Here is a 22,841-nt window from a genome sequence, read left to right on the forward strand (position 1 = left end):
GCTTTATAATATTAATATTGAACCACTGTACTCACATGAACCGATTTAAATATGTTTTTAGTACATTAATGGATCTTGAGAGAGGAAATGTCATTGCTGGCTATGCAGACCTCACCGAGCCATCGGATTTCAACTAAAATATCTTAATTTGTGTTCTGAAGATTGACGAAGGTCTTACGGGTGTGAAACGACATGAGGGTGAGTAATAAATGACAGAATTTTCATTTTTGGGTGAACTAACCCTTTAAGAGTCATCTCTGTCTCCGACAAGTCATAATTGATTTCTTCTATAGTGTGATTCATTGTATTTGAGGAAACTGGCATTCTCTCAGTTCAGCTATATAGTCATATATTATTTTCTATTATTAAAATTGTATGTATATTTGTGTTTTATAAACATCACAACACAAGAATGCTGATTGTAAAGAAGTTTATTTGAGTTGGTGTTGCTGAATTACAGGTTATAAGAAACTTTATACTCATCTTTGAGTTTTTCTTTAAGAATAAACCATATTTCATTTCACTAAGACATATAGATGCTCACAATCATTTTAAACAAGTAATTGACTAGATTATGTAATTAAACAAGTAATTAAAGATATGACTAGAAACAGGAGTAGAAGTATCCAAACCACCAGAATCCCAAGATCCCATGAAATCAACTGATGTGATTGTGCTTTACTTTGATTTTCTTTTAAATAGTCAATATGATTTATGCCAAATCCTTGAATCATGATCTTCTAATGTCTAGTTGACTGTAAGTGTGTTTGATTGAACAGTCTGTGTTAAAAATATTGAGCCATTTTTCCAGAAGAGAATGACTGCAATTTCCAAATGTTTCTAAAAGCCACAGATGAAAACTCATTTTGATTTCATGGGGTCTTTAAAACATATATAGTGAACATTAGTATTTTATACTCTTAAATTAATTTCATTGTACTGATATAAGCACATTATCTGAAGAAAACAGAACAAAAAGTGTTTGCCAATTAAAAAAGATGTGCCAGTCGTGAAAGAACAGCACAAACGAATCCTTCACTCTTAATTTCTGCTGCAGATGAAGTTGAGTCTGTCAGTCTCAGGACGGCTGATCCAGCGCTGATCTCCTCCAGACTGAACTGCTCCAGATCTCACTGCAGAATCACAGTTCTCTGAATCATCAGTCGCCCAGTTCTGATAGCACACGGTCTGTCCGCTCACCCAGAACCAGAGGCCCACAGTGCAGGAGTGACGTAAACCCAACCACACCGCCCCAGTAGACGGCCATTTAACCACATTCATCACGTCACGCTGAATCTCTTCTGAATGAACCGAGACCAGATCCACATGATTCTGTCTGCAGTATCTCAGAGCTTCAGACCACGTCAGCTTCTCTTTGATCAGAATCAGCTTTTCTGGACACAAAACAAACCACAAGCAGAAACTAGAGAGAGACTGATCAAAAACAACATGCAGAACAAACACTGTGGAGGAATTTGTCATGTCAGACATGTAGTGTGAACTTTAAAGGGTTAGTTCACCCCAAAATTAAATTTCTGTCATTAATTACTCATCCTCGTGTCATCCCAAACTCGTAAGACTTTAATTCATCTTCAGAACACAAATTAAGATATTTTTGATGACACAATGCTGTCAGATTTCCTTCCATTGACTGCTTTTGTAACTTAATTGACACTTCAAAAACTCCATAAAGAGATCGGAAAATTAATCCATATGAATCAAGCAGTTTAGTCCAAATTTTCTGAAGAGAATCAATCAAATTTATTATCCAGAGGCCAAAAAAGTGCAAGTGCAGAGTGTACAGTCTTGTCTTGCACTTTTTGTGGCCTCTGGATAATAAATTCATTGGAACTTTTTTGACTTCATTCTCGTGTGCGGATCTTTCATTTTTTTGATCTTTGAGCATTTTGTCATCAAAAATATCTTCATTTATGTTCTGAAGATGAATGAAAGTCTTACGGGTTTGGAACGACATGAGCGTGAGTACTTAATGACAGAAATTTCATTTTGGGGTGAACTAACCCTTTAAGATATCTGGAGGTGATGGATGGATTGTGTGTGTTTGAGAGGATCTGCTCACCTTTATGACACACAAAAGGAAAATGCTTGTCACAAGTGCTGTCATCCCATTCTCTCTGAGCGTCACTAGTGATCGCTGCACAGTTGTCATCTCCAGCATTATTAGGTTCACCAGACCTCCAGTATCTGAATAAGGAGTCACTCTGATCTGACCACTGCCATGAGACTCTGAACAGACCGATCCAGACATCATCAGATATGTGATTATCATTGATGAACTGCTGAAGCTGTTGATTCTCATTCTGGTTCCTCACACTGACCAGATCAATGTGATTCTGTCTGCAGTAACTCTGAGCGTCTCTCCAATTCTTCATCTGATTGACAAAGACGAGTCCTGTGTTCGCTTTAAGAAAAACAATAAAAAATTAACATAAAAAAAGTTATTCTTTATTCTCATACTGCTTTATGGTTTGATGTGAACAGGAGCAGCAGTGGAAACATCAGAAACACGTGTCATTCAAAGACTGTTTCTACAGCTGATGATATATTGAATCTTCTCAATATCTTCAGGATTATTTTAAAGATTCAACATGAAGAAACATTTGTGAACATCATGATGATTCATTTATAAAGTAGCATAATAATTTTGATAATAGCGACACCTACAGGTGAACAGAATGAGTGTTAGTTTAAAAAATAATATACTCAAAGTAACATTACTTTCCACAAAATGTTGTATGAGTATAAACATCTCGCGTTACTTATGTAACTCTGGTAAGAGAGATGGCCTCGACCACCCACTTGCTCATTCTCTGCTTAGACGCAGGGCCCCCTTTTTTAGGAGACCCATAACAAACAAACAGCTGTTCAGTTTTTCACCACAGGGCAGTTCTTTGGACGTAAGTGTCTAACGCCCACAGGCACAGCAGATTAAGTTTTTCCTGATCCTGATTAGTAAAAGGAGGAGGACAAAAGGCCTGCGGTACAATCGGTCCTGTGATTGACAGTGATAACTGTAGCAACAGACAGACAGAATAGAGCATTTGTCAGAATGGAGCGGTGCATTAAGTGCTGTAGAGTAAATGAAGATTAATAGACCTACAGCAACACAGAGGAGAAGAAGAGAACAAGTCTGTGTCTGAGTGCTTCAGCAGCTTTAAAGATCATTTTTAAAGAGCTCTTTTTTCACATCATTTTTAAATCAATGTTTCAAAATCTGTCTGTTTACTGTTTTTAATTAAATCTAAAAATATTTCAAAGTATTTAATGCTTTATTTAGTTATTAGAATGAATAATTTGTTATTATAGATATTTTATAATAAATCCAAAAGCAAAATGTGAAAAGAACTACATTAGGAAGTGGCAAATGAGCAAACGAGTGTCATCTGCTGCCATCTACTGGTTATAGTGCTCATTTCAGTGTGTCTTTTTCATTTAAACGTCTTTGTTTTCCATTAGAGGACAGAAATCGTCCACTAAACTGAAGTATATGCCATTCATTTTCCATATCTCCTTGAATGAAAATGAGAAATGTCAGCTAGCTGAATTTAACCGCTATAAGCGTCGAACCTGTTTTTAAGCTGCATTCACGTCACCTCGTACTTACCGGAATCTTGAAATGACAACACGTGACGTTATATTCGGAGCTGTTCACGTCCTTTTGGTCCTTGGACTGGGAATTATGCGTTTCCATGGCACCACTATCAACGCCTAATAAATCAATCTACAGTGGTCAGGTGGTACAGTGGCCACGTGGTACATCTGGGAGCTTTCAGAAAACTCCCAGCTTACAAGCTGTAATTACGAGCTCTACGCGGACATGAACACTTTTTACAAGCTAGAATCTTGTAACTACAGGAATTACGAGGCCGCGTGAACGCACCTTTAGCTTAAATGTCCTCTCGACCAATCAGAATTCGGTTCAATGCAATCTAACATGGCAGTGCTCTGAAGCGAGGGATGTTTGTTTGTGCTCAAAATGAGTGCTTTAAACTGTAATAACACTTTTGATGGCCTGGAAGAGACAGAGAGACCTACATCTGGGGGTAGAAAATGCTGACTGGACAAAGAAAACCACAAAAACTACAAAAAAAGAAGGTTCATCACTCAAGTGGCACGTTAATACCCATTGTGGGATGTCACACAAGGCTGGTGCGACCGGTTTCTGTCAGGCCGAGAAGCTGTCACCGGACAACCTGATGATGAATTTCAACAAGTTTTATGAAAGACCAAACAAGGTTGACCAGGACAGGGACATACTTCATCTCCTGGACATAACGCAAGTGAAAAGGCAGCGTCTGAATGTCCTGGACGTAAACAAATGAAAAGACTGGAACATATCAGTCAAGTACAGTCTTTTGTGCAGCAGTCTCCCGGAGAAGGTGCCGTTTCCAAGGTGATCTTCCTTAAAGTGTTTGGTGAGTACAGTTTTCATTTCAAAATTGCCTAGTTTAATACTGTTTTGTAGGTTTCTCCCTTGCGATAAAGATTTTTTTTGCTGTAAAAAAGGATGCTAACGTGACATGGAAAGTACTGATAATAATACTAGCCTACTGATGCAAAAGAGGTTCCTGACCCCTGCCAGGGCTGTGCAAAATTCAGAATTTCAGAATTTAATTCAGTTCAATGGATGAATTTGAATTGTCTTCACCCTACAGGATGTTGAATTGAATTTGAATTGGAATTACAGGAAGTGGAACTGAATTCATTGCAATTCAGAGAAATTCATTATCATCACATATTAGTGAGAATGTGATACTTTTAACATAATTTTTTCTTTCAAAGGGAAGTACAGACACTAACATTAAGCATAAATTCACTTAATGTAGAATAATTAGCAATATTTTAATTCCAAAGTAATCAAATAAAACAATGTTTTTGGGTATTACAATTTTAATGATCTGTTTTATAGAGTTTGTAATAGCAAGTTAGTTGTGTTTAAATCTTTTTATCTCAATCTAAACAATTTACTTTCACAAGCATCAGCAAAGACCGTGTGTCCCGGGTGGCTAAATATTATGCTGAGACTGCTGAGGCTCGTCCAGAGAGAAGAGGTGGTGCACGGCACAGTGAGGAGCACAACAGGAGAAGCAAACTCATTGTTGAGCACATCCAGTCTTTTACCTCCAGGGCCAGCCATTATGGGTGGAGAGGAGCACCAGACTTGAATGTGCACAAGATGCATGAGCTCTTTGAGGCTCAAGACCATCCTCAGACCAGCTACTCCCTCTATTACTCTGTGTTCTCCAAGGATTTCAATCTTGGCTTCGGTCATCCAGTTACAGATGCATGCTCTGGTTGTGCCAAGTACAAGATCAGGATTACAGATCCAAACCTAACTGAGACAGAGAAGAGGATGAAATCTGCATCATTCATCTTGCATCGTCCCAGAGCGCGTATGTTTTATGACCTGTTAGGCAGGTTTGCTGAAGGTCATGTGACCCTCTGTTTTGATATGATGCAAAACATGGTCCTTCCAAAACCCCAATAGGACAGGCCTATTACTCACAGCAGATGTATCTGTACCTGTTTGGAGTTGCTGTGCACCATGGTGAGAACAGTCACCAGAAAAAAGATGATGTCCATCTCTACTTGTGGCAGGAGAATGAGAATAGCAAAGACAGCAATATGATTGCTTCTGCACTGAGTGACTGCCTCAAGGTTCGACTTCAGGACAAACTCAGCAGATCCAGGGGGCTTCGGCTGTTCAGCGACTCTTGTTTTGGGCAAAACAAAAACATGAACATGGCGTCCATGCTCATGGAACTTCGTCAGTTTTTTCCCAGCCTTGGCATAGAGCATACCTTTCCAGTAAGGGGCCACAGACAGTTTTCTCCCAGCAGACCGAGTCTTTGGCAGAATTGAGCAGAAGATCAGGAAAATTGACACAATTCTGCTACCATAGGAATAGCATGCCATCCTCCAGCAATTCGGCCACGTTCACATTTATGGCACAGACTGGGAGGCGTTTGATTATAGGTCAGCCACAAAGGAGTGTAAGGCTCAGAAGAGCTTTAAAATCTGTGAAGCACGCATGCTTGACATGAGTGCCAATAAGGTTGGTTTAAAGACTGCTTACAATGGGGAGTATTGTTTCCATAGTGTATTAAAGTGGGGCAAGCAGTGGGCTGACCTGAAACCGGAGTTACTTCCAAAACTGACCTCTGTGAAGGCCACAAAGAAGAGCAATGAGCTGGGATTATTAAGAGCAATAGGTGTGTCTGATGTGGTGAGGGCTTTTTATGAGGATGTACAGTATCAGGTGACTGACAATGCAGGTGTGACCGTATGAATGAGGTAAGGGTGGTGATTGACACTCGTGATCACCAATCAGCAGCGAGTATTCACTATTTCAGGGCTGGTTAGTTTCAGCCTGGGATGCGTCACGTCCGGATCCTCCCATCTTTCTGTTACGGTGGTTTCAGCCCGTCTTTCTCATCGGTGTGTATGTGTCTCCGTCAGATGCTGTTGTGGATTTGATTACTGCCCTCCTTTCAGTTTAACAGCGGGATTTGAAGACTGCATATCCTGAGCGGTGAACTGATTGTAAAACTCATCTATCCGCATTTGGATTCTCTCTTTCGTCCTGGGCGATTATTATTGCAGCTCGGTCGTTTTTCTGCTGTGCGCCGCACAAACACTATCAGATTACAACTATTTAAGAGAACTGCTGCTGCTGCTGTCTGGTTTCTGTGATTGTTCTAGTTTACCTTTACTGGTTTACTTTGGGGTGGAGGATCGTTCAGTTATTGGAGCTGGCCTAAGGACGACGTGGCCACTCCTTACGAGTCCTGTTTTCCTCGTGGTTTGAACCAAGCTTTTTCTTTTTTGTTTATCTTTTTCTTTTGAATATTTGTATATTGTTAATTGTGCTGTACTGTGGTGACTGTTACCCATCGTTTTACGGTGGAATTGTGACTCCCTTTGACTGATTTTCATTTATTTCTGTTTATGAGATTTATTTATTTTGTTTTTGATTTTTCTTTCAGGAGCTGGGGTCCCACGGGTGAAAGATCTTGTGTGGTGCTGCTGCTTCAGCGTTTGCCGTGTGACACTTTTGAAGTGTATGAGTGTGTGATCTGAGTTCACGGTGGGGTGTGTGGAAGTGTGCTTTTGGATAACTAGCACTGGTGATCACTGGGTAACCTTAGCCCTGTAATTTGGTATATATTTTGTTTTGTTTATTTGGGAGTTGTGTAAATTGGTTTTGTTTAACGTTTTTCTTATGGTTGTTTCTTTTTGTTATTTGTATAATTAGTTGCTTGTCACAGGACCCTTTTAACAGTGAGGATATTGTTTTCTTTTTGTTGTTAAGTTTGTTTTTGTAATTTGTTATAATTTGAGTTTGTGATTTTTGTGTGCAGTTTTTGTCTTTTATGTAATTTGTTTGTGTATATCCATTTATTTTTGAGTTGTCAGTGGAGAGAGAGCTGCCAGGAATAGCACCGTATCATTGAGGCCATTTTAAGTGATTTTTCTATCTTGAATTCAAGTTGTGAATAAATTTTGTGCTTTTATATGATGCCCACGTTTCCTGCCTACATTTCTCTGTAAGATAATCGAAACTGTGTGACCTAATAACAAACTTTGGGGTTTATTTCTATTCTGTTAACCTGTACCGCTCCCCGCCACACAGGTTATAGTGATGAAGATGCAGAGTGATCCATGCTCTCACACACACACTCTCTCTCTCTCTCTCACACACTCACACACACTCACACACACACACACACACACACACACTCACACACACTCACACACACACACACACTCTCACACACACACACACACACACACACACACACACACTCAAAGCACATCACACACTATGTGATTTGTTTTATGTATAGCGGACAATGGTCCTACTGTTTATGTGACACTTTACTGAATGCCAATGTATTACTGAATGACTTGCCTATTGAATATCGTTATCATTATTAGTTTTTTTTTCATGCATATGCAGTGGACAAATTGTCCTACATGTTACAGGTTTGACACTTTACTAAAAAAAGACTTTGAATGTATTACTAAATAACTTGCCTATTGAATATTGTTTTCATTACTATCATTACTTTTTACAGGTTCGGCACTGAATGACTATTAGCCTAAATGTGTTACTAAATGATTTGAATGTAACATTAACATTATTGTATTTTTATTTAATTAGTGGTATTTGTATGTGTTATTTTTAAATTACTTGTTTTATGTGGTGGACAATATTGAAACATGAAATTAAAAATATTTTATTTTACTATTTAGTTTACTATTTATTTTATTTGGCTGTTATTTATTTTATGCATTTGCATTTATTTGATTTATATTAATTCATAGTATGAGTCCCTGATGTCATATGTTCCATGTTCTCTTGTTTTTTGTTTTTTTTAAGAAGGATGGATTTGTACCGTTTTAAAAAAAAAAAAAAAAAAAACTTTGAACTTATAATCAACAATATTGTTGTTTAATTTAATAATTTCATTTCATTAATCAATCATTGTTTAACATGTTCAGACTGAGCAAATAGACCATTTTAACAGGATAAATTAAATATTAACAAAATGTATGGGTCTAGGTAAAAAAAAAAAAAAAAAAATAAATAAAAATGTAATTTTCATGATTTATAGCGTTTTGGAAAAGAGCTCCTCAAATATAGAGGTAAATAATACTAATATTAATAATAAAGTGTTTAAAGTAGTACGCTGCATGTGTTTAAAACATTATTTAAATCATATATTGTCTGGGGTCTGAACATCATGTGCACCAGATAAAAAAAGATCCCGATTGCTCAGACCTCCACGATTGAAGATAAAAGAGTTCAGATTCATTTGCTGCATTTTTCAGATATCTGAAAAGAGGAATATTGATGATGAGTGTAATAATACATCTCTGATCTGTTTTACTCGTGTGGAATACAGTGAGTCAATTAATTCATTTAGCTTAATTATTATTATTGGAACAGATAAGGGGTTTGTGGTAGTTTTGTAATCTGGCTTAAAATCTAACTGGTCTAGAGAACATCTGCAAACAGTTGATCAAGTGTATATAAAGTTTTTGTATTGTTCTATTTACACTTTTATTATTATTATTATTTTACACATAGCCTAAACAAATTGACATATTTAAATCATTTAAACGTTTTTCTACAAAACTGGATTTATATATTTTCTCACTTTAGATGTACAGAGCCCATAAAGGGACATGGTGGTGGAAAAAATTGGGATGGGAGGAAAAAACATTTTTCTAATCTTTTGCGTTCTCTGACAAAACCTGTTGTGAGTTCAGACAAACACTTCCTGTTTAATTTCCCTCAGGCAGTGGTTCAGACAGCTCTGTACGTTAAAAATGGAGCAGTTAATAGAGTTTGATTCTGAACTGAGACTGAAATATAAAGAAATATGTTCAGTGTTTAGTTCAAGACACGGTTTGACGTCAGTGAAAGAAACCTGAACGGATAAGTTCAGTAAAGTTGGCAACATATTCACAGATTCAGATTTCCTGGATCAATAACTCGGGAGCTACACTTTGTTAAAACACAATAACATCTCTTTTCAATCGTAGAGAATGAACAAGCTACAACCTAATTTCCCTCAAAACGAGTCTTCCTCCACACTGTACAAAATACATTGATCTCTATGTGCAGGAGCTGAAGGGACCGTCTGCAAAGTGCAAAACCTGAAAGTGTTTCTACAAAAATGTTGTACAGCTGTTGAACACCAGGCATGTGCACACATAGACACAGAGCTGTCTGAACCACTGCCTGAGGGAAATTAAACAGGAAGTGTTTGTCTGAACTCACAACAGGTTTTGTCAGAGAACGCAAATGTTTTCCACCACCATGTCCCTTTACGGGCTCCGTACAAATGAAATAAATTATTTAGGCAGCATAATCAGCCTGTCTTGTTTTAATTCTGATAAATCATTGCATATGCGCCTGCATCACATCATCAGAGCGTTTCATAAGGTTATACAGAGTTAGACATACTTAAGTCACCGAGAGCCAAAAACAAACAGCAGCGCCTTTAACAGTTCCTCCTGAACCAAAACAATTCGCTCCTGCTGCGTTCACTCCATGAGTAACTATAATTATGAGATGGAAACCCGTGAGGCTCTACCTGGAGCGTTTCTATTTCAACACAATCCACACCAAAATAAATCTGCAGCAGTCAGGTGGAACAAGTAAAGCTCTGTAAGTTGTTTGTGTTCATTATTACTGTAATGTTCTGTGCTTTGAGCAATAACATTTCTAGCTGGGGTGATCTCACATTGTGACCACAGTATGAGCACACAGTGAGAGCGCTGTGAGGTTACACTTTTACATCACTGAGAGACAAACTGTTGACTGGGTATGATGTTGGTGCTGCTGACCCTTTGTGATGAAGATATTAAACATTAAGGCATCAGCTGAAGTGTGTTTTTCTAATCAGAAGTAAATGTTCTGGAGCCGTTATATTTGGTATATGGTGCATCTATAAATTAATGGTTGTAATTTTAAAATAGTTGAACTCACTGTCGTTGCAGATGAAAGTCTGGCTGTTGCTACATGACACATCATGCCATTGTCCATTCTTCATCACAGCACACTCGCGTCCCTTATTTGGTTGTCCAGTAGACCAGTTCAGATAGAGCGCAGGATCACCTGAAGACCACTGCCATTTATCAACACTCGTCTTCTTCAGCCCAATCCAGACATAATCATTAGGTTTATCACTCACACTCTTCACCTCGTTCATGTCGTTCATGTTGTCAACGGTGGCCAGATCTGTGTATTTCTCTCTGCAGTATCTCTGAGCTTCAGTCCAGCTCTTCGCCTCACGTATAAAGTGATACTGACGCTGAACACATTCAGATACGGAGCAGAGAGCTGTGAAAGAGAGGGTTTGATTTAATGCTTTTCATAACAGAGTCAAACCTGATGAAACTATAAACCATAAATAAAACAACAAACACACTCACCAATGAGAAGAAGAATGAAATATAGAGTTTGCTCCATTTCTGAGGAAGAAACACATTGAAAAACTCAGATAATCCCATATTCATCTTGGAGTAAAACATGATCATGTCATTTAAAAAATAGCAGAAAATCAAAATTCACAATCATTCAGACAATATTAACATCTCAAAGTCTAGTTGTGTTTGAAGAATGAACATGTGAGTTGTTCTTACTTTAGAGGTCGTGTGTTTCTGTCCTGAGTCTGATGTTTCTGTCTGCAGCTTTAAACAGTGTGATCATTATATCTGCTCTCATCCCTCATTCAGAACATCATTTCACATCATTTGTTTATTTCTCAAAAACCCCCATATCATATTCATTTCCTCTATATTTGTGTATTTGTCCACCTCTGTCCCTTTATTTGCATGTTGACATCTGTGTCAGTCAGTATTAGTCTATATTAATATGAACCTCAATCAAAAATTATATGAACATTTTATATTTTAACATTCACAAATAAACAGCTGCTTTAATGATATTGCTGAACTGAATAACTCGTGTTTCATCTCTCTCATCTTCATGTACGGGACTGTCCACCCACACTTGCGCTTGACCATCCCTTACAGAATAAAACTATATGGGAATATACTGCAAAATATAATATGATATAAGACAGGTGACACTGGTTACTGAGAGCTTTACTGTTTGAGGATCCAGTCAAAGAGAAAGAAATGTGTGGACTGAGTTTGACTATTGAGAGAGTTTGGGCTTCAAGGTTTGAGGCAATAAAAATGGCAAAAAGAAGAGGAAGGAAAGACAATCCCTTTTGCTTTTGGTTTTTTTGGGAAAAAAAGTAGAAACTATTTAGCTCATGTATAGACTTATTAATTTTCCTCTCCTGAGAGCTGAGACTCCCCACATTCACATCAGAGACAAGATAAAGACTCTGTCCAGTCTGCATTAAAGTGCTCATATGCTGCATTTATTCCCCTGACGTCCATTTATAATGTTAGTAAGTGTTGTTGGACTCATCTTCTTCTACTGCTGTTTCATCTTATTTTCTCTGTCTGAATACTTGATTGTGATTGGCTGGGATGTGATCATTAAACCATTGTTATATTTTTTTTAGAATTAGTCTTATTGAGAAAATTCTTATTTTGTTTAATTTCATCTGTAATTCAACAGACAGTCTGCCAGTGGCAGCGTTTCACAAAAACCGAGGGTTTATGGCATCATTCCTTCAGGACATACAACAACGACATTTCCAAGTAATCATATTATATCTAAACAAAATGTGGACAAAAATAAACCATACTAAAATAATGCAATCATAATGCACAGACTTAACATTACAAATCAATGCAAAATATGAAACAGCCCAATAAACCTACACTGTGTCCTTGACCCACATTCAGAGCAACATACCTGAAACTCTGGATCTCTTACAGTATGTCTACGGCCTGAACAGATCTACCTCAGACAGTTTCTCATAATCCTCTCAAAGACACTTACACTAGGATGCCTTTCATCGACTACAGTTCTGCTTTTAATACAGTTATTCCCCACAAATTCACTGATAAACTGTTCAACTTGGACTGAACTCTAGAGCTTCAGAATTAGAAATATCACATCTAACAGCATTGTGATGAATACTGGTACCAAACATGGATGTGTCTTTAGCCCCATGCTCTACACAATGTTCACATTAGACTGCGTTGCCAACTATATGTGTAATATAAATATATATTAACGTTATTCATGGTGGAAAGGCAAATGAAGAATTCCATTGTACAGGAAACTGTGCATATGATAATAAAGGATGTGAACTTGTGTTTGTCCACCTCTGTCCTCTTATTTGCATATAGAAAGAGAGAAAAACTTTTTTTTTGCCCTTATATTTCTTCTTTTCCCTCTTCTGAGAGCCGAGAGCCCTAGTGGTGAGAAGGAGACCACAGCAGACATTCACAACAGAGACGAGATAAAGACATTAAAGTGCTCATATCGTGCTTTCATTCCCCTGAAGTTCATTTATAATGTTAGTAAAGGTTGTTGGACTCTCATTATCCCACTGAAATAATAACATCATCTTCTGCCGCTGTTTCTGTCTTATTTCCTCTAAATACTTGATTGTGATTGGCTGGAACAATAAAATATTGTTACTTTATTTCTTTTAAGAATTTGTCTCTTTGTGAAAATGTTTCTTTTGTTTCATTTCATACTCTTGCTGTTTACTGTTTCATTTCTAAAACATGAACACATTTGCATGTAAACACATCCTCATCACTCATTTGCTTATGTCCACATTTAGACATTCAGTCTGGACAATATTTACATCTCTGATGTGAAACAGAAGGATAAACAGTGAGTGTTATTGTTCTAGTCATATTTCATCCAGTCTTATTCATCTGTTAGTTTTATTTCAACAACAGGAAAGTTACTCTATAACTGTGTCTCAATTCAGAGCTGCTCCTCGAAGTCCACGGAGGTTGAAGCGAGAGTTGTTAAATGAGACGCTTTATCCTACGGATGATTTCCTGTTTACATCCCCAGCTGTTTGTTTGTTTGTAAGAAAATGGCAGGTGATGTATCTCAAACTGAGACAAGACCATAGCCAGGTAAAATAAGTCTGGCTAAACTGTGTAATGTTTATTCATGTAGTTATCAACAAGTTAACCTAGATTATTTCTCATTATATTTAACTGTGACAATATCATAATAATTCAAATAAGCAGTGGTGAAATATCTCTCTCCCATCATCTCATGCATTCAGACGAACCACAGCTGCAGCAGTGCGTTCCCATTAATTAATTAATTAAGGCAGGCCTGCAAGTATAAGTATTAATATATGTATGTGAGAAAAGAAAAAGAAAAATACTCATCCTATATTTTTTTTTTTAAATCAAGTGTAAGCATCTTTCTTTGTTGCCATGAATCATACAGTAAGCATCTCCACAGTTCAGCTCTCTTTATTAGTTTTAAAGTGTTAGTTCACCCAAACTACGGGTCGTTCCACACCCATAAGATCTTCGTTCATCTTCAGAACACAAATTAAGATATTTTTGATGAAATTCGAGAGGTATATGACTCGTCCATAGACAGCAATATAATCAACATTTTCAAGGTCCAGAACGGTACTAAAGACATCGACTTTAATGACTTTATTCAACTCTCTCTTCTCTTCTGTGTCATTCTCATGCGCTGTTTACGTTCAGCACTTCCAGGTTACGTCTGAACGCTGGCTCAGTATAGGCTGAGGCTGATCACATGAGCAGCATGATGTATTCGTGTGATGCTGACGCAGGAGCCGACCAATAATGATTCGTCGTTCTGATGTAGAATGGGAACATTTGCCAATATATACTTTAGAGACGATGAAGAAAGCCTTTTTCTCTATGTTGTGTGCTTTTTGTACACGAGGCCAGAGCAGTGCACAGGACACTTTTTCTTCTCTTGTCTGGTCTTCTCCAAACCGTAATTTGACTTCTTTGAAGTAATCGCTATTTTTTTTGCACTTTGCAGATGAAGTTTCTCACCCAACGCAGCACAAAAATGATGATAATGGCCCTCGCCCGACCCGACACCGGCCTGCACAATCTGTGAGCTTCATCCACCACCTCACTCATCTCCAAGCTCAGGTAACCCTGCATATCTCCATCACCTTGACCTTGATATTTTCTCTTTCTGTTTCTAGACTCTATAAAGTCGGAGACACCACCTCCACCTCTGCTTCCATGATTGTGTTTTCCGACTGATATAATTGTTGCTTGTTCAGTAACTTTGGCTGTTAGTTCGACTTCAGATTTCTGCAAATCCACAATTTCTGCATTGACAAAAGGTGGGATGAATCGACTTCGATACTGAATGCGATTTTGCGTGGCTTGTCCATGAACTACGGCTCTGTCTATTAAAAGGCGCTCCATTTGAAAGCAGGTGATGGCGATTTAGCGGTAATCAGGGAACCGGCTTTACTGACGAAATGCGCGTGAGAATCGCATGCGATATATATCGCCCAGCCCTACTTATAAGTGACTCCTTAAGTTCTCCAAATTCACAATCCTTTGCTTTATTCTTTAAGTCTGTCACATACTGTAAGCATCAAAAGACTCTGTTTGGTCCTTGTGCTCTATGAACAACAATTGTCTCAGGTATGTCAGTTTTTCTTGTGGTTCGCAGTATTTGGCAAACAGCTCTTTTAATGTCTCAAAGTCGTGTAAAACCCATAGTGCACAGCCCCTCCACAGCCTGAAATCCATCTGGGAGATTGGCAACTGTCTTGAGAGGCTGTTCTAATTTTATGTCATCTTACCTGAGTGTTCCTGGTGAATATTTTAATAATAACATGAGCTGAGTGGAATATAGAAAGTGATCAGAATGACTGATATTCAAAACGGGAAGCACGCGCTGCTTTGTTTATAGTTTGTTTATCCGTGTCATGAATGGTGTTTTTTTTTTTTTTTTTTTTTTTATGTTTATAGTTTCATATTTATAGTCATTGTCATGTGTCATGTTCCTGTTTGCCATGTGCTTCCCTTGTTCATCATGTTCTAGTCATGTGATCCTGCCATGTGCTCCCCTTGTCATGTTAGGTTGTCATTGGTTAATTGTCTCAATTATGTTCACAGGTGTGTGTTGTCTAGTCATTAGTAGTGTGTATTTAAGCCCTCATGTTTGCCATGTGTCTTTGTCAAGTATTGTCAGTGTAACCATTGTGGGTCCTGGCCATGCCAAGTTAGTCTATGTTTATTGAATTTCTGTTCACGTTTTGGATTTAAATGAACTGCACATGGGTTCTCCAAGACTTGCCTGCAGTAGATCTAGTTACAATCTCCAGCCTACAGTGTCAGTTTCCCTTTTTGAATGATGAATATAGACCAATATATCTGCAGAAATAGACATCACCTTACACACAGGTGCAGAAGACGTGTGTTAGTTGACAGTCGGGCTGTAGTCCTGTCTGTGTGTCCAAGCACAGTGTTTTGTCCCAACGCGAGGCGACAACACAGTCGGCTTTCGTCAGTGTTAATTCTTTGGCGTCAGTTTGGTGTGTCCCTGCCTTACCTGCTAAGTTCGAGAATTATTGAGCAAACTCTGTTTTTCCGGGATCCAGAAGGTGGATTGTTTTTGTGTTCATCGCCATGGTAACTTACATTATGTGGCTAACCTGCTTCAGATCAAATTTTTTTCTGGGTTAGAGATCACAAATCCAAACTGGACCAATCAGCTGCGAGTAAAGTTACATTATAATTACTTTTAATGCAGCCAAACTAAATGTTAAGTTCCATACTGTCAGGGTTACGTTCTGTTTGCTCATTTTCAGTTGACCCAATTTTCCCATGTGTTTCTTTATTTCATCTCATTCACCTGTCCCTTGTTAATTAGCTCGTTAGAACTTGTTTGGTTTAGTATTTATAGTCCCATGTTTCCTAAGTTCTTTGTCCTGTCTGAACGATGTTTTGCAAGTCTGTTTCGCTGAATCTCCTTGAGTTATTTGGATTAAAGTCAGTTGTCTTATTTAATCTTTGTGAGTACTCTTTGGAAACATACTGTGACACATACAAACTGTTTGTATTTTGCAGGGTCTATAACATTAATTCAATTCAATTCAATTCACAGTTATTTGTATAGCACTTTTCACAATACATATCGTTTCAAAGCAGTTTTACAGAGAATGTATGCGTCTACATACAATTTAGTTTAATAATTTAATGTTTCCATCATTATGTTGGAAAACACTCCTATCAGAATAATTTGTTAAATTTGTGTATGTTTTTAGTTGAAGCTGTTCGAGATGTTAAGCAATATCTCATGTAGTGGTTTTTTTTTTCTTTTTTTTTTCACTTTTGTGTTTTATATTGGCTAAAGACCACTAGCAGGCATATGCTTTCTTTGATTGGTTTTCTCTGAAGAGATATATGTTGTTGTTGAAAACAAAGGTAAAAGAGTGAAGGACGTTTGAGTTTTACTGTGAAATGAGAATTATGTGTCTTTATCTCTCATTGAACCACAACCAACACAAAATTAATTGGATTTTTTTTTTTTTTTTTTTTTTCCCACAAGGCCTACTTGGCCGGTCCAACCTACAGATCTGCACAGAGAGCAGCAAGCACGTGACGTTGCCATGACAACCAGATACATCGCACACGCATTACTTGTAACACCACGGCTGTGTCCGAAATCGCTCCCTATACCCTTAAATAGGGCACTATTTGAGGGGACAGCCATTTGTAGTGGTGTCCGAAACCATAGTGGATGATGTTGAGTGCACTCATTCAATCCCACAATGCACCGCAATAATGAGTGTACAGCCGATGCACATTCAATGGCTTGAGAATACCCATAATGCACAGTGAGAGTTGCGCGCCGAATGAATTCCTGCGTCTCGCAAGGAGATGGCGTCTGCAGCTGAATCAATCATCCATTCATTTCCAAACCGTCCAACATAGTATAAATTCCTTTTTAAATTGATCATTAAATCGTTTAATTAAGGTTTGTATCTGCTAGTTTCCATGGCAGAGTTCAACATAAATATTAATTACTACTGGAGCAACGTTCCTTCCGGCGCACTCAGTGTCCGAATTCACTCACTCATTTCATTCACTCCTTCAAGTGGACTATATTAGTGAAGTAATATTAATATGAAAAATTATGAACCACTTGCAAGGCGATCATTTGTGTTTATAAAGCATATACAGTTGTATTTTTCCAATCGTTTCTCTAGATAAGCCCCTTATTCCTCATCTGGTATTGTTTAAAGCCTTGTGAAGCTGCACTGAAACTGACATTTTGACCTTCAACCGTTTGGAGTCCATTGAAGTCCACTATATGGAGAAAAATCCTGGAATGTTTTCATCAAAAACCTTCATTTCTTTTCGACTGAAGAAAGAAAGACATGAACATCTTGGATGACATGGGGGTGAGTAAATTATCAGGAAATTTTAATTTGAAAGTGGACTAATCCTTTAACTTCAACTCTGTTTCAGTGTTATTTTAACACCCTGTAGTGTGGACACACATGAACACTGAGTTATTTTTAACACTGGAGATTTTGCTGTGCATCATTTGTGTATTACTATATTTTCTTCCTCGTTTACATGTTTCATTTGAATGTGCTAGAGAATGGAGAGTCTGTGTGCATACTGTATTTCCTTATCATGGAAAAATCCCTGGTGTTAAATAACACTACTCTGTGTCTCCTAACAACTAACACTGAAGCAGTGTTACAGTTAATTAAGTAATGAAGTGATAATTGAACATCAGTGATGAGCGTGCTGTTAAGAAGCAGAATCACTGAAGGAAAGATGAACAAGATCCTGCTTCATTCAGACAGACACACACACACACACACACACTATGAATCAGCGTATGAATCTTAACAATGGAGACAATCAACAAAAACTTGAATGCAGCAATGCATGCTGGGTGCCACCATAGTACAAAAGTCCCAGCATGCATTGCAGCATGAATAAATTGTGCAGCTGATTGGTGTTACTTCTTTCTTCATTTGCTTTTATTTTTGCTGTTGTTTTTGTTGTGACTTTTTGAAGCCTGTTTTGTGATGTTCAGAGTTCATTGTTTTATTGTCAGCATTGTTGAGATTCATATGCTGAAACTTGATGTCTGTTTGTGTCTTGATTCTGTAGTTTTAAGCTTCTTTTTGTGTGAATGATGAGTTAGACGATTCTTCAAATTAAGTTGCTGCTGGAAGACTTGTTGTAGTTTCACAGTGCTGCTAATGTAGAGTTCACATGTACTCAGATAATCCCATATTCATCTTGAAGTAAAACATGATAATGTAATTCAATTCGCAATCATTCAGACAATATTAAGATCTCAAAATAGTTGTGTTTGAATAATGAATGTGTGAGTTGTTCGTTCTTTAGAGGGCATTTAGTTAGGACACAATGTAGGTTTATAGGACTGTTTCATAATTTGCATTGATTTGTAATGTTAAGTCTGTGCATTATGATTGCATTCTTTTAGTATTGTGGATTTTTGTCCACATTTTTATATTAAAATATTATATATAATATGATTACTTGGGAATGTCATTGTTGTATCGCCAGAAGGAATCACGTCATACCCTGATTTTGTGAATCGCTGCCACTGGTAGATCGTCCTTTGAATGTGAACGCACATTTCCTTCTCTTTGACTGGAGCCTCAAACAGAGCTCTTAAAGCTCTCAGTAACCAGAGTCACCTGACTTCACTAATGAACTCAACCCTCATTGTTCAGTTCAAACAGAAACAGAACAGAAAGTGTCCCGAAACAGAGAAACACAAACATGAGGCCTGTCCAAATACCCACACTTGCAGTCTTGACCACTAGAGATAACTAGAGAGAGGTAGCAACAGGTGACACTTCAAAGTAAATACTGAATCAAAACATGTTAACACATCATTTGTAACTGAAAGGGTTTAATGACAATATCTGGTTATATGGTTACGCTTTAAATAGATAAAAGAGAGGCAAAGAACAGACCTCAAGAAAAAGAGAAAACGGTTACAATCTTCTTTTTTTCCTCCCTTGATCATGTGACTGAAACCCAAATGTGAGACATTCAAACTGACCAATCAGCAGATTACAGCTTCCTCCACCGTACTAAAGGTGTGACAGATACAGTTAGCCCTGATGTACACACTTCCTGTAGGGGGTTAAAACAGGAAAAGCAAAAGTCTTTGTTGATTTTCATCCTTGTACATTTTAACAACATTGTGTGTCCCGTTGGGTGATCAAACGTTCTACACACACTTGAGCCAAATACAAGAAAAAATGTCAAGCAGACAAATGGAAAAGAGCAAGTGTGGGTGGACAGTCCCGTACATGAAGATGAGAGAGATGAAACACGAGTTATTCAGTCCAGCAATATCATTAAAGCAGCTGTTTATTTGTGAATGTTAAAATATAAAAGGTTCCAATAATTGTTTGATTGAGGTCCATATTAATATAGACTAATACTGACTGACACAGACGTCAACATGCAAATAAAGGGACAGACGTGGACAAATACACAAATAAAGAGGAAATGAATATGATGTTTTTGAGTAATAAACAAATGATGTGAAATGATGTTCTGAATGAGGGATGAGAGCAGATATAATGATCACACTGTTTAAAGCTGCAGACAGAAACATCAGACTCAGGACAGAAACACACGACCTCTAAAGTAAGAACAACTCACATGTTCATTCTTCAAACACAACTAGACTTTGAGATGTTAATATTGTCTGAATGATTGTGAATTTACTATTTTTTTAAATGACATGATCATGTTTTACTCCAAGATGAATATGGGATTATCTGAGTTTTTCAATGTGTTTCTTCCTCAGAAATGGAGCAAACTCTATATTTCATTCTTCTTCTCATTGGTGAGTGTGTTTGTTGTTTTATTTATGGTTTATAGTTTCATCAGGTTTGACTCTGTTATGAAAAGCATTAAATCAAACCCTCTCTTTCACAGCTCTCTGCTCCGTATCTGAATGTGTTCAGCGTCAGTATTACTTTATAAACGTGACGAAGAACTGGACTGAAGCTCAGAGATACTGCAGAGAGAAATACACAGATCTGGCCACCGTTGACAACATGAACGACTTGAACGAGCTGAAGAAGAGTGTGAATGATTCCGGTCGTGAGTATGTCTGGATTGGGCTGCAGAGGATGAGTGTTGATAAATGGCAGTGGTCTTCAGGTGATCCTGCGCTCTATCTGAACTGGGGACCTGGACAACCAGATGGTGGAGATGAGGAGTGTGCTGTGATGAAGAATGGACAATGGCATGATGTGTCATGTAGCAACAGCCAGACTTTCATCTGCAAAAACAGTGAGTTCAGCAATTTAAAATTATTTAAAATATAAAATTCAATCTATTTAATTACAATCTATTTACAAGCTATTTAAAATTACAATCAACTTCTGATTAGAAAAACACGCTTCAACTGATGCCTTAATGTTTAATATCTTGATCACAAAGGGTCAGCACCACCAACATCATACCCAGTCAACAGTTTGTCTCTCAGTGATGTAAAAGTGTAACCTCACAGCGCTCTCACTGTGTGCTCATACTGTGGTCACAATGTGAGATCACCCCAGCTAGAAATGTTATTGCTCAAAGCAGAACATTACAGTAATAATGAACACAAACAACTTACAGAGCTTTACTTGTTCCACCTGACTGCTGCAGATTTATTTTGGTGTGGATTGTGTTGAAATAGAAACGCTCCAGGTAGAGCCTCACGGGTTTCCATCTCATAATTATAGTTACTCATGGAGTGAACGCAGCAGGAGCTCATTGTTTTGGTTCAGGAGGAACTGTTAAAGGCGCTGCTGTTTGTTTTTGGCTCTCGGTGACTGAAGTCTGTCTAACTCTGTATAACCTCATGAAACGCTCTGATGACGTGATGCAGGTGCATATGCAATGGTTTAATAGAATTAAAACAACACATTTTTCCCCCCAGGTAGGCTAATTATTTTGCCTAGATCATTTATTTCATTTGTACAGAACCCCTAAAGGGACATGGTGGTGAAATAAATTTGGGATGGGAGGACAAAAATTTTTTTCAGATCTTTTGCGTTCTCTGACAAAACCTGTTGTGAGTTCAGACAAACACTTCCTGTTTAATTTCCCTCGGGCAGTGGTTCAGACAGCTCTGTACGTTAACAATGGAGCAGTTAATAGAGTTTGATTCTGAACTGAGACTGAAATATAAAGAAATATGTTCAGTGTTTAGTTCAAGACACGGTTTTGACCTCAGTGAAAAACACAACCAGATAAGTTCAGCAAAGTTGGTAACATATTCACAGATTCAGCTTTCCTGAATCAATAACTTGTAAGATTTTATGAGATTTTTTTTATGAAATAAATTAAATAAAAATCAATAACATCACTGTAACACACTGTACTATCATCAAATTCAGTTCACACATCACTGTTCTCCAGATGGTCAGACAGTATGATAAAATGTGATTTTGCATGATTTGCCTGATTTTTTTTATTTTTTATTATGCAATAAAATCAATATCTTTTTTTTTTTTTTTTTTTTTTATAATTTATTTGAACATGTAAATAAAATAAGAAATATATATATACAGACATGTATACATATATAAAATCAAATTAAAATAGCAGCTGAATTTAACTCATATACTTCTCAGCACAATCTTCCAAAATTATTATAGAAATTCCCATGTTCAAAAAGGAGTAGGAAGAAGTTCATAACAAACTTTTCAAGTCCTACCCCATTTCTCTATTTTTATCCTTTAGTTAAATACAAAACAATTTGATGCTTCTCTTATACATACATCTTTACATACACCATATATCTGCCTACCTTATATTCACATAAACCCATGCTTTCACATAGATACAGATGCATACATACATGCCTACACACACATTCCCTTTTTTTTTCCCTTCTTCATTTCCATCTATCTATAACAAATCAAGTAATAACACCTCCATACTAGACTTAACATATAAACCAATGAACCTGTATACACTACTATCACCTCGAGTCCTTTTCATATTCATTTAATATATTCAGTTTAAATAATCTTTTAAAGTTACTCATTGTTGTACATGATTTTATCTCTTCACTGCAGCTGTTCCATACAGTAACTCCTTTGGTTGTGATGCAGTGATATTTAGAATTTGTTCTTATAAATTTCTTTTTAAATACAAATGTTCCTCTTAAGTGATGTTTGCTCTCTCTCATTTGAAACAACCCTTGAATACTAATACTATAACAATATCTCTGAATTTTAGTGCTTTTAATTTAATAAACAGTGGAGTAGTTGGTGCTCTATAGGTGGTTTTATTTACAATTCTTAAGGCTCTCTTTTGAAGGATAAATATTGTTTCAGTATTAGTTTTGTAAGTGTTTCCCCATACCTCCAAACAGT

At 37.3% G+C, this 22,841-nt stretch overlaps 2 protein-coding genes across 2 annotated transcripts in view; one reads left to right on the forward strand and one right to left on the reverse strand.

Annotated features, from left to right (window-relative positions):
* Positions 1–415: 415 nt before the first annotated feature.
* Positions 416–11,397, reverse strand: LOC125264357 (macrophage mannose receptor 1-like). Its single transcript, XM_048183612.1, has 5 exons — positions 11,179–11,397; positions 10,969–11,007; positions 10,523–10,876; positions 2,081–2,422; positions 416–1,394 (listed from the first exon to the last, which is right to left on the reverse strand). Exons 2-5 carry the CDS (start codon positions 11,003–11,005, stop codon positions 1,042–1,044), a joined length of 1,086 nt encoding a protein of 361 aa, XP_048039569.1. The 5' UTR covers positions 11,006–11,007; positions 11,179–11,397; the 3' UTR covers positions 416–1,041.
* Positions 11,398–19,758: 8,361 nt separating this feature from the next.
* The window catches only part of LOC125264356 (C-type mannose receptor 2-like), a 29,609-nt gene continuing 26,526 nt past the window's right edge, over positions 19,759–22,841 (forward strand). The window contains exons 1-3 of the mRNA XM_048183610.1: positions 19,759–20,109; positions 20,273–20,311; positions 20,404–20,763. Of these exons, the coding sequence (XP_048039567.1) occupies positions 20,275–20,311; positions 20,404–20,763 (397 nt within the window). The 5' untranslated portion in view covers positions 19,759–20,109; positions 20,273–20,274. The remainder of the gene's footprint in view (positions 20,110–20,272; positions 20,312–20,403; positions 20,764–22,841) is intronic.

The sequence above is a fragment of the Megalobrama amblycephala genome, linkage group LG3 (genome assembly GCF_018812025.1).
Source record: "Megalobrama amblycephala isolate DHTTF-2021 linkage group LG3, ASM1881202v1, whole genome shotgun sequence".
Classification (NCBI taxonomy): domain Eukaryota; kingdom Metazoa; phylum Chordata; class Actinopteri; order Cypriniformes; family Xenocyprididae; genus Megalobrama; species Megalobrama amblycephala.